At 39.1% G+C, this 12,294-nt stretch overlaps 2 protein-coding genes across 2 annotated transcripts; one reads left to right on the plus strand and one right to left on the minus strand.

Annotated features, from left to right (window-relative positions):
- Positions 1-1,801: 1,801 nt before the first annotated feature.
- On the plus strand, positions 1,802-5,934 carry LOC140281621 (E3 ubiquitin-protein ligase RNF19A-like). The gene is made up of 4 exons (XM_072376118.1): positions 1,802-2,251; positions 2,399-2,499; positions 3,541-3,696; positions 5,094-5,934. The coding sequence occupies exons 1-4, from the start codon at positions 2,164-2,166 to the stop codon at positions 5,547-5,549; spliced, it is 801 nt and encodes a 266-aa protein (XP_072232219.1). The 5' UTR covers positions 1,802-2,163; the 3' UTR covers positions 5,550-5,934.
- A 2,414-nt stretch (positions 5,935-8,348) lies between these two features.
- On the minus strand, positions 8,349-11,816 carry LOC140282368 (ubiquitin carboxyl-terminal hydrolase 2-like). Its single transcript, XM_072376946.1, has 12 exons — positions 11,785-11,816; positions 11,624-11,684; positions 11,385-11,431; positions 11,234-11,305; positions 11,038-11,140; positions 10,822-10,934; positions 10,565-10,638; positions 10,359-10,481; positions 9,648-9,743; positions 8,705-8,848; positions 8,486-8,614; positions 8,349-8,390 (listed from the first exon to the last, which is right to left on the minus strand). Exons 5-12 carry the CDS (start codon positions 11,067-11,069, stop codon positions 8,349-8,351), a joined length of 753 nt encoding a protein of 250 aa, XP_072233047.1. The 5' UTR covers positions 11,070-11,140; positions 11,234-11,305; positions 11,385-11,431; positions 11,624-11,684; positions 11,785-11,816.
- Positions 11,817-12,294: the final 478 nt, after the last annotated feature.

Here is a 12,294-nt window from a genome sequence, read left to right on the forward strand (position 1 = left end):
GTGAAAGGTAATAAGGCCATTTTTCACATTATTTGGAGTCCGTCATTCTCCAGAGAGAAAGACTTTTCACAAGTGGAAAACATTCAAGACAGCCATCAGTCTTCCCAGGAGTGGACGTTCCAGCAAGGTCAGCCCAAGGTCAGACAATGCTCAGAGATCCTGTTAAAAACTCAGGAGCTACATCTGAGACTCTGCTTTGAGTGTACACATGAATGCATGTTGTTTTGAACTGAATTTAATAACACATTAATAATCCCAAAATGGAAAATAACCATGCAGCATATTATGATTCATTCCTCATGCTGAGAAATGAATGTTGTGGAGTTATTTCCGGGGGCAGGACTGACCTCCTGAAACATGCTTTGATGCAGCGGAGCTGAGGAAGCCTCTTACTGAGCACACTTTTTAAAATGATTTTAGTTAATTGTTGCTGTCAGTTTTATTGTGTGAGGCAGCAGAAAAGAGGGAAAGGTGCTTTATAAAGAACACTGACGACTGATTGATAAACTCACTCATCAGTAATAATTCTCAGCTTCTCTGCAGCTTCTACCTCAACATTGGTCCAACCTTAGATGGGAAGATGCCTTCCCATTTCTGTTTAAACTGTGAAACATCTCTGATTCTAACTTAGTAACCAGCATCACACCTTGACCATTGATAACGCCTCAAATTAGATAAGATCTATCATAAAGGCAAACCTAATCTTCGTCAAGACTGTGCTATAGTGTGATGAAAATGTACACCGATGCGATTTTCACTTTCTCCTTCTGCTGCATGTTTACAAGCATCTGCTAAATGATAAATGTCTTGAAGATAAGATAAGATAAGAAAAAGATAAAGAGAGTCAACCAACGTAACAAACAAACATGAAATAAAGATAACAGGTCACACACACTCACAAACATGGACCCAAAATAACAGGGAAACAAATTTACTGCACTGCAAATGATGTCAAATGATTTGTGGGAAAATACAGCTCGAATCTGTTTAAAAACGACAGCAATGACAGCATATTTGGAGAAGCCAGACCTAATTATTGCTTTGCACCACATAAAGACGGTTTAATGCTGAAATATGGAGTATTTACAGTAGATGTTTTTTTTGTTGTTTCACTTTCACCTTCTTCTACATTTACAAGAAATCACATGATTTCTGCAGTCAGTTGGGCTCCTCTCCTTCAGGTCATTTTAAGCAAATGGCATATTGTGTGAGGCAGCCTATCAACTTCTGATAAAATAAAAAGTGTTCCGACACTGAAAAAAAAAATTGGTTTATTGAAACCTGATATGTGACGTGCGCCCTCTGGTGCTGAATCATGCTATTTTCCTCCGAGTTAACTTGATAAATATGAAGGCCAGATACGGTGTTCTGGGTGTAATAATCTCTCTCATGCGGTTGAGCATGCATCCCATCCAGGCATTACTCATAATACTGCGCGTGACAGCTCACAGATACAAGAACTGACTCAAAATAACTGTAAACGACACGTTTTTGAGCATGTTGTCAAATGACAACACGTATGACCTCTGTGTCAGTATCTGCTGAGTGGATCAGTTGCATCTCACTAAAATACAGACTGCAGAAGCCCACTCCCACTCAGGAGTAAGCGATTTTAATTTCCCAAGTAGGCAGCTTCAACAAGCGGCGTTTCTTAATTATACTATTAAATTAGACCAAGTATCAACCAAAACAAGTCTCTGTCTTTGACTAATTTAAGAAGAAAGCCAAGTTAACCGGGGTTGATGTGTTTTCTCATAAATGTAAAAAAAGAGCTCAGCAGCAACAAGAATACATCTACGATAGCGAGGAGTTGGTTCATCTTTATTAATTCCCTTTATTCGCTTCATTTTCTTGAAGGATGAAATATTTTCAGTGTTTTCCATAAGACCAATTCAAAGCGAGTGTAATTGTCACGTGATGCATTCCCTGGGACACTCTCACATTAATTTGTTGAGCACCAGAACGTGTAAATCCACATCAGACCTGTTCTGCAGCTTCTGCGCCGCTTTTACCGGTTCGTTCAAATATGAGGAGTGTGAGGAGAGTCACGTGACCTGATGTGGAAACTGAGAGGAAACGAAATCGAAAGCATTTCTCAGATTAGGGCTCGCCTGCAGTTGGAGTGCGTCTTGTTTGACAGGAGAAATAAAGCAAATACTCAAGATGAACTCAAAACTGTCAACTCCGGAGAAATGTTATGACCCCCGCGACCTCACACTGAGGTTTACGGACAAAGAGGATGAATTAGACTGTAAGTAACTCTTTATTCTTTTTCCAATAACGTATATAAATTTGTAATATAGATGACGTCGTTGCTTTGGGGGAGAAATATTTGCATTTATCGTCGTTAAATTGTCTTAACTGAGCTTTATGTGTCTGTTTCATTTGTTTTTCTCAGTTCTATATGAAGGTTTCGCGTCTCGAAGAGCTCTGATGTCTTGTGGCCACGCTGTGACTCCAACGTCTCTCACCAACTGGTGCCGCAAACTGCTGGAAAATGTAAGTTATTATTCATCCCTGAGTTTAAATCAGTGTGCTTTTATCGGAGTTGTTTCCACGTATCACGAGCAAAGGCTTAAATACGGTCAAATGATCAGTTTCATGTTCCTGGGCTTCACATTTGTTTAAGTATTCAGAACTTTAGTATCGTGAAAATAGATGTCAATTATCCATTATTCATTTAAAATTACAAGTATGCAAGCTTTGGTGCTTGAAAACTTTAGAGTTCTGTACACTTTTCTACATTTCTTCACACAACTTTACATAAAACATCTGCAAATTTCATGCTTCAAAGTCTGAAAGCTACATTCAGAGGATCCAAATACACACGTGGGACCAAAATGATTATAGTCACATGTCATTCACATATAACAGTGTTCATTAGATATAAGTGACAGCACACAGCTTAAAGACTTAATCTTTGAATGCTGCCTTTAAAGTTCATGTTTATGCATTTAGCATTTTATCCAAAGCAACTTACAAATGAGGATATAACATCGCAGCTAACAATAAGCTACATAGAAGGAAACCACTCGTCAGAGTCTGTCAGGGGTGACAGTGTAGAGACAGAGTGCAGGCATAGAGGGAAGTACAAGTCACAGCTTTTAATGAATAACTTTAGACGTGGAGTTTTTCCAGGGAGGACTGGACTGTGCATCCAGTCTGTTTAGCAACACTTCAGTGGAGCAAAGTTGTTCTTATCAGCAACGTTTTTGCTTTTTCTACATTACATCCAAATATAACAGATAAAATACAATAATCTGTGAATGAATTATTCTAATTTGGGGCATGAAGCTCTCTTATCTCTAGACAAGGGTTTGATTTGTTCTGCACAGCTGTACACAATATAAGATTTTTACTGTTAAAAGTAAAAATTTGCTTATAAATGAATACTTCTCATGAATCATATCTCAAATGTTGTTGGTGCAGATCTTGATGTTGACATTGTTGGTTGGCAGCAACTCTAGAGAACTTTTGTGGCATTAACTGTCTTGTTTCTATCTATTCTGATGAATAATTCTTTTGATTATTTCACTGAAGGGTGAAAGCAGATTTGTTTGTGGGCAGTATGGTTGTACTGCAGAGTGGTCCTATGTGGAGGTTCGTAAAATGGCTCTCCTGACCGCTGAAGAAAAGGAGTTCTTTGAAAGAAACATGGGCCTCAACGCTGTCAAAATCTACTTTGACTCCAAACAGGTAAGATTCTGACTGAAAATGGGATATTTAACCAGCTGAAGTTGGAAATCTGTTCCTCAAAACATTACTGTAGGAGCCATGAATGAATTAATAGGTGTTCTTCTATTATTAAGGTGAATGGATGTTGTTATTGTTTTGTGTTGTTTGTTTTGGTTATAGTATAATTTATTATGTGATCATAATGAGTAGGGGAATAGCGGGTCTTATGGGCGGGGATTTTAGTTGAAGGGGAACTCTGGTATATTTAAACCTGGACCTTATTTCTGGCATGAAATACGTTCATCTACTCACCGAGAACAGTTTGGTGAAAGTCCTTCGGGAGATATTTAGATAACTTGCGATCGGCGTATATCCATGTAATGGGAAAGAAAATACAGTCTCTAAATATCTAAATAAGGCATTATGTGTCTTTATTTCATCAATACTTTAAGAAGAATGAATGAATGAACGTGTGCTATAGCTCTGTTAGCTCATAGCTGCTGTTATGTGGCTACTTGCGGCTATAGGAGAGCTAACGGAGGGATTTCTACACAGGCACTCTACTGGGACCACTTCATCCACACGCCCCCCTGCAGCACAGTTTATTCACTCCGTGCTCTGTGACAGTCGGCTAACTTCACACAGAGTTTGCTGCTGATAGTTTTGTGCAACATGGCAGGATATTTATCAGATTTTGACAATGTGAACGACGACTTTGAGTAAGATGGACGTTCTTACCGGAGTGAATAAACTGTGATGAAGTGGTCCCAGTAGAGTGCCTGTGTAGAAATCCCTCTGTTAGCTCTCCTATAGCTGCAAGTAGCCACATAACAGCAGCTATGAGCTAACAGAGCTATAGCACACGTTCATTCATTCATTCGTCTTAAAGTATTGGTGAAATAAAGACAGATAATGCCTTATTTAGAGGCTGCATCGTCTAAGCCCCGTTCACTCCGTTATATGGATCTCGAGGAATCTAAATATCTTCTGAAGGATGCCGACTTTCGCCAAAGTGTTCTCGGTGAGTAGATGAACGCATTTCATGCCAGAAATAAGGTCTAGTTTTAAAAATACCGGAGTTGCCCTTTAATTTAGTTACCTGTTCATCTCTCATCGGCAGGGATGGAGAAGAGGGGGTGAGCTGGTTCGCCATATTTTTTGTTGACCATTATTTTCTTTGATTACCGGATTACTTTGAGTTCCTGCACTCTATCATGAGTTGATATCTTTCTTTTGGTAATAAAAGGTTAAACTTATTTATCTCAGGTAAATCTTTTGTTTAGTGCGTCAGACAATCAGGCACAACCTCAGTCTCTCAGAGTGTCATTTGTTTCGTTGAAGCCGCTACAATTACTTTGCAGGCTAATGAAATGGTGATAACACATCCCTCTCTTTTTTCACCATCTACCACATTGCAGTGTCCTGAATGCAAATACACGGCGACAAGGAGGGATGAATCCAAACTGTGTGTCTCCTGCCAAGTCTGCACAGTAAGGAAAGGAGAGCCCTATGAATTCTGCTGGCAGTGTTTGAGGCAATGGAAGGGTCCACAGACACGAACAGATCGCTGTGAAAACGACGGCTGCTACAACGAGGCTCTAAAAACGCTGACGAACTGTGCAAATATCACCTTTCAGTCTATAAAGGAAATCACTGGGTGTCCCTCCATCCGGGCCTGTCCCACCTGTGGCTACATGCTGGAGCATAGCTCTAGAGACTGTAAGAACATTACATGTCCTCGATGTAAGGTGGAGTTTTGTTTTGTGTGCCTGAAGATCACTCCTGACTGCTTACAAACAAGTACCCATTACATACCGTGCAGCAGCGGTGTTGCTCCGAGACAGATCAGTATACCTGTGTGGCAGAGGAAATGATGCCACACAGGTGACAAGCACCAGGCTGTGGGCTTCAGTCGATTTGGGGTCTTTTCTTGAGCACAGCTCGTTTCACTTCCTGTATTTGTCTTTTCCTGGTTTTCCAAATCTGTTAAATTGAATTATCTTTGTGAGAAAGCGGCTTCCAAATAAATCTTTACAGCAGATTTATAAGCCTGACAATATGTCATTAGCATAAGGTGGAACATAGCATGTCTGCACACCTTTTCATGTTACATGTAGCACTACATGTAGAGATTTTATATTGTGTGATGCTTCTTTAATATGTGTTTAGCAAATTTAACCTTCATATTGTTGCTCATGTGCTTTAATCAAATACAACCTTGCTGTTTTTCTAAACCAATAAAAGCTAAGCTTTAAAACATCCAAATCACTTGCGTAAGTTATTTTAGTTTAATAAAAGTTATTAAACTAAAATAAACTAAAAGTTCTATTGATTAAAAAAACATGTCCAGAAAGCTCACATCCTATTTAAGGTGGTATGCACATTGATCGAATGAAAATGTTTCCTGTTGACATACAAATTCATCATGTGATGGCGCTTTTATAGTGTGTGCAATCGATAGTTCCGATTACATGAGGAAAACCGTCTCTCGCTAAAAATTGCGCTTTAATGTTGGCCTGTTCAACTGTTCAACGGCTCAGGGTCGACTGGCACAGTCCCAATGGGTTGGCCAGCTCCCTCTGGAATGCCCCGGTTGCTCGGAACCGCAGTGTGCACATCCCCTGTGGGCACAAGCAGCGCATGGCTCCTCGCTGTGTTGCGCTCCAACGCTGCTCTGCACACAGTTCCAGGAGGATTGCCCTCAAAAGCGGCTGATGAGCCAGTTGTCATAATGTCCCAGCAAATCCTGTCTCTCTGACCACACTCTCTCTTCGAATTGCACCATTTGCAAAGTCTTCTAATACCGCTAAAGCGGCCATTGTTTTTAACGGTACGCATTGCACCACTTTGCGCATGCTTTTATATCCACTCGTGTAATTGCAGACACATGGGTGTGTTAATTGTGTCTCAGTGTTAATTGTTAATGTGTCTCAAATGTGCACATCACTCAGTGTGGGACTAATTGTTTTCACGTTTAATTATTATAGCAGTTTCCAACATCACCTCAAAGTGTCGCCAAAGCATCAACAGCTGTGGAAAAGTGTTTTCGCCAGCCCTGAAGTTGGCACCGCACATTTCCACGGTCATTTCACTCTTGTTACGTCTGAACGTTGACGTGAAAAAGAGCGTACACACCCTTTGTACATATGGCCCCTGGACCTTAAATGGGGAATTTTTAACTAAGACTTTATATACATACTTTGTGAAATGTTTATGAAAAATCCATAAAATATCAAATCTTTAGCAGTTACAGTTTCACAAACTAGATGAAAGTCACCAAAAAAACTCAGTTTATTTTGAACTTATATATATAAATAAAACAAAATGATAATAATTCAGAGCAGGAATGAACACTGTGTGTCAGGTTTACTGCGGCTTTGTTTCTTCAACCCTTTACCCACATCATGTTGCCTGACTTGAGCTCTCAAAACTGTGCGAAAGGCACATTGACATTAAATTTGAACCTTTCATAAAAAAGGCAGGCAGAGATTTAGGTGGATAAATATTCAACACATAAACACAGATCTAACTTTTTTTCAAAAGAAGCCGAAATATTTAATTAGATATTTTCAAAAAGCCAGATGTTTTTCTCAAATGTGTAAATAAGCGTGGACAGAAAGTCTATTTTCATTCCAACACTGAAGCCAAAGGTCTGAAAAATAAAACAGAACATCTAAAGTATGCATGTGAAATTCAATTTCTGCACAGACTCTAATTACAACTTAAAATGATTCAGTACAGGAAGAATATTCTCAAATTAATGAATCATCATTTCTCTTATGTACATTTCATATGTAAAACTTAAAATAATCTCACTTTTTCAGCATTTTAACCCTGAAACTTGAATTCTTTGGTAAACAGGAAGTGATGGACAGTATAATTATAGAAAAGAGTTCAACCAGACTGAAAAAGATCACAATGCAATAATAGAAACTAAACACATGAACCTAAAATCACTACTAAACCCATTTACCTCACTGCCAGTGATGTTAAAAGGTCTCAGACAAATACAGTCCAAATCTAAAGAACATGGAAATCTAAACATTCAAGTTTCTTTTGTTTTCAGTTTTCCATCTGTTCACAACGTCCCGACTCCCAGCTGCTGCTCCCTCAACTTCCTCGTTTTCTGTTGTCTTTACATCATCATCATGTTGCTAATTTTTCTCTCTATTTCTTGAAGGCATCAGAAGAGGAAGAAGTCTCTGGTATTGAACTTGGAGGCTTCTGAAGAGGAAGCCAAACTATTTGCTCTCCCACGATCCCCTCGAACATTCACCCTCCTTTTCTCTTCAGTTTTCCATCCGTTCACATTGTGCTGATTCCCACCTGCTGCCCTCTCAACATCCTTTTTTTCTGTTGTCTTTACATCATAATCATGCTGTTTATTTTTGCCTCGTATTTTGGTTGAAGGCTCCAGAAGTGGACACTTTGCTGGTGTCTCGACCCGAAGTCTCTGCAGCTGCAGCTGGAGAGATCAACCAAAACACAGATGATCCACTCAGACCAGGTCATACAGTCACTCAGAAACTCATCAGTTAACTTGTCATTAAGGTTTATCATCTTACCTTTCCTGTAGAACAGCAGATAAGCATCCCGGGACCTGATGGGGGTGAAAATAAGGTGAGCTCATTGTTATATTCATCAAATGTGTGAATGGAGAGAAAGATGAGAAGTTACCTCTCAGTGATATCCAATTTGAATGGCTGAGAATAAACCTGCAGATAAAAAAAAAAGATAATTTGTTTCATTACAACTATTTATTTTGTGCTTCAGCATTTTAAAATTTTCAACAATAACAGTGAACACGTACCGATGTGACTTCACTGTCATTGAAGTGGTACCACTTCCCATCATCCTGGGACCTGATTGTTACAGTGTAATGTCCATGTTTCAGTTCACCAACATGTTCCACAAATGCATACAGCTCATAGATCTGACTCTGATAACCAGTGAAGAGAGAAAATGACAGAAATCAGCAACAGGAACCATAAAAAAAAAGAATAATTGAAAAGTATTAAGTATGAAATACCTGAGCTCCATCTTGTGGCATCTGTAGTTTGTAGGGAGTCACCACACTTTGATTCATTTTCACATATTTCATGTAACTGTAGTCAAACTTAAATCTCTTCAACATCAGCATCAAAACCTCTGGATGATGCTTTATTTCCATTCTCTAATGGAAAAAAATACCAACATTGTTATTTAATAAAGGATGGCAATTTGCAGTTCTCTTTAGACTAATAATAAGTACAGTGAACACAAAACTATATGCAGGGTTATGCATGCAGTGGGGTCGTGCTATAATTTTATAATTCATAATTTATGGCCATCCAGTGTCTCCAGCAGATATCTTAATATCAGATTAAAATCCTAAATCCAAACTTTGATAGACAGGCTGGAGTCAAGTGCAGTGATCAGACCCAAACAGACCTAACAGTCAAAATAAAGTTTAAAGCACCACAATAATCCCAAACTGGGAAAACCAGTTGTAGTTATTGTTGCTGAGCTGTTCATTAGCTGAATGCAAACAAATATAAAATAAAGTGAATGAAATGTAATTATCATTAGCTGTAAGCCGTTAAAGAAAAAGAAAGCTTCTGGTGAAGAAAATCGTGTAACTTTCCTCACTGTTTAGCCTCATAGTTTGAGGAACAGGGTTGGAAAAGCTTCTGTTTCTAATTAATAACTGAGACATACAGTTTATTAATGACATGTGACCACAAAGTGATGATATCAGCATGTTTTAGTGCCACTATTTCAGAACAGAAGCAGAAAGCAGCAGCTGGCCAGTCTCATCACAATGATCAGTGCAAATGTTACTGTGGGACAACAGAGAAGAGTTTGAAGAAATGTCACATTTAGTTTTCTGCAACATAACAGAGACAGTTATACAATAATATAATGTGACACAATCTCAATTCTGGAATAGACTCAACTTCTGTGTTTACATTTCAGTAAAATCATCAAATTACCAGTGTAGCATCAGCTTTGGCATCACAGCTATCACAGAACAGCTGGTTTGGCCCACTGACATCAGCCTCTCTGAAGAAATCAGCAACACCATCCACCTGAAAAATACATTCGGTTACTTTTCCCTGAAATTTGTAAGAAGATTAAAAAATATCTGGTTATTTTCTCAGATCAAAACAAACTTCATTTCTCAATGAAACATTAAATACTTTCACAGTTTGACAGATTTCAGGAACTAATGTCAGTGATGTTTTATGTAACTGTGACTGAACCAACAGTTGTCTAGATATGCTGACCTCATCGAGCAATGCATGTTATGTTTATTCTCATCAGTATATCCTGTCAATGATCTAATTTAGTGAAGATGATGGACTGTGGAGTTGTGATGGACTGATAACCTGCCCTGGGTGAAGCCCCACTCTCACCCTGTAACAGCTGGGATACGCTCCAGCCGTCCCATGAACTGAGGAGGATGCAGCAGGTATAGAAAATGGATGGATGGGGGGGGGCAGACTGGAGAGGAGCAGCTGTATATCCCAGAGGTAGAGTGGACCTTCAATCTGAAGATCAATGCCTAACTTCTCTGATGTTGAAGTGTTGAAGTGTCCTTTATGTAAAAGACGGATCCAGCTTTGACCCCAAATATATTCCTGACTTAGAAGTCTCTCTGGATAAAAGCACCTCCTAAATGAATGTAATGTCAGGTATCTTACCACTTTGTAGTCTCCGTAGGATCCCACCAGTTCAAGAGGTAAACTCCAAAATGGATCATCAGAGCTCGTCTCAGTGCCACATGCAGAGCATTTGCTCTTGTGTGTCAGCTGTCCCTGAAACAGCTGAATAAAGACAAAACAAAGCCTGTTAGCATGATGCTCTCATTATACTGACAGATCTGTTAGATTTAATGTGAAGTCTATACCTGTGATGCCTCAGGAGTGGTCACATTTCTCAGGATGTTCTCAAAACACTCAGCAGCATCTCTTTGTTCATCCACTTGATGGGATAAAAATGAGGAGGATGAAATATTAACTTTATCTGTAGTTTAATATCCTTGAATCTTTTAATTTCTCACTGTTTTCCCATTAACTGAGTGACTGCAAAAACACATTTAAAGGTTATTTTATCAAGTATTTTTCCATTTTCTCTGTCCTTCAGAGTGTAGGGAATGTCTTGTACCTCTGGTGATGCCCAGCTTCTTTGTGATGTTTTTAGTTTCAACTGGATGATTCTTCAAGTCCTCAAAGAGAGTTTTAAGATGTTTATCAAGAGACCGATCGTCACAGCGGTTGCTATGGAAATTAAATACAATCAGAGATGAGAAACACAGAAGTGAACAGTTATCTCTGTTTGGTTCAATGAAACATTTTACTGAGTCTGAGTTTTACAACAAACCTTTCCACAGCTTCTCTGAAGTCTCTGGTCATGAACAGCACCTGCAGCACGCTGTTCAAGTAGCTTGTTGCTCCTTGGTTGTACAGCCCATGGTACTTTTTGCCTTGATGGAAGTAAGTGTCAGTTATGCATGTTAGCTGCAGGGCTGTTTTTAAAAGATGAATGACAAACTGAGCCAAAAGGATGTATATCTTACCAGAGAAGTGATCATATTGAGACGTTTTTCTTGAGTCCAAGGAGGAAGCACCTGCTCCATGTTTACTAGAAACTGATAAGTTTGATGATTAAACCAAAATAGATGCAGGACAGAATGAATGTATATGTGTGGATTCCTCATGACTCCTCACCCTTCGCTGTTTCTCTGCCAGCCTTAACATCATGAACATGTTGCTCATTGTTGTCTCTGGTATTGAACTTGGAGGCTTCTGAAGAGGAAGCCAAACTATTTGCTCTCCCACGATCCCCTCGAACATTCACCCTCCTTTTCTCTTCAGTTTTTCATCCGTTCATATTGTGCTGATTCCCACCTGCTGCTCCCTCAACTTCCCTTTTTTCTGTTCTTTTTACATCATGAACATGTTGCTTGTTGTTGTCTCTGGTATCTTTCTTGAAGGCTCCAGAAGTGGAAGAAGTCTCTGCAGCAGCAGCTGGAGAGATCAACCAAAACACAGATGATCCACTCAGACCAGGTCATGCAGTCATTCAGAAACTCATCAGTTAACTTGTCATTAAGGTTTATCATCTTACCTTTCCTGTAGAACAGCAGATAAGCATACTGGGAGCTGATGGGAGTGAAAATAAGGTGAGCTCATTGTTATATTCATCAAATGTGTGAATGGAGAGAAAGATCAGAAGTTACCTGTAATTCTTACTGACTTCAAAAGGCTGGTAATTAATCTGCAGATAAAAAAAGATAATTTGTTTCATAACAACTATTTATTTTGTGCTGAAACATTGATACATTTTAAACAGTAACACTGAACACATACCGATGTAACTGTGGTTTCACTGAACTTGTACCACTTCCCATCATCCTGAGACTTGATTGTTACAGTGTGATATCCATGTGTCAGTTTGTCAACATGTTCCACAAATGCATACAGCTCATAGATCTGAGTCTGATAACCAGTGAAGAGAGAAAATGACAGAAATCAGCAACAGGAATAAAAGAATAATGAATTATATGAAAGATATTCAGTGTAAAGTACCTCAGCTCCTGTATGTGGTATCTCTAGCATGTAGGGAAACTCCACACAA

This window comes from Leuresthes tenuis, unplaced genomic scaffold (assembly GCF_036924035.1).
Source record: "Leuresthes tenuis unplaced genomic scaffold, fLeuTen1.0.hap1 SCAF_22, whole genome shotgun sequence".
NCBI classification, from domain to species: Eukaryota; Metazoa; Chordata; class Actinopteri; order Atheriniformes; family Atherinopsidae; genus Leuresthes; species Leuresthes tenuis.

Coding starts and splice junctions, on each gene's coding strand:
- LOC140281621 (XM_072376118.1), top strand. CDS start 2,164: ATGAACTCAAAACTGTCAACTCCGGAGAAATGTTATGACCCCCGCGAC. Junction 2,252..2,398: donor CAAAGAGGATGAATTAGACT/GTAAGTAACTCT, acceptor TGTTTTTCTCAG/TTCTATATGAAGGTTTCGCG. Junction 3,697..5,093: donor TCTACTTTGACTCCAAACAG/GTAAGATTCTGA, acceptor ACCACATTGCAG/TGTCCTGAATGCAAATACAC.
- LOC140282368 (XM_072376946.1), bottom strand. CDS start 11,069: ATGACCAGAGACTTCAGAGAAGCTGTGGAAAG. Junction 10,482..10,564: donor CCACTCCTGAGGCATCACAG/GTATAGACTTCA, acceptor GTCTTTATTCAG/CTGTTTCAGGGACAGCTGAC. Junction 8,849..9,647: donor CCAAAGCTGATGCTACACTG/GTAATTTGATGA, acceptor TTTTTCCATTAG/AGAATGGAAATAAAGCATCA.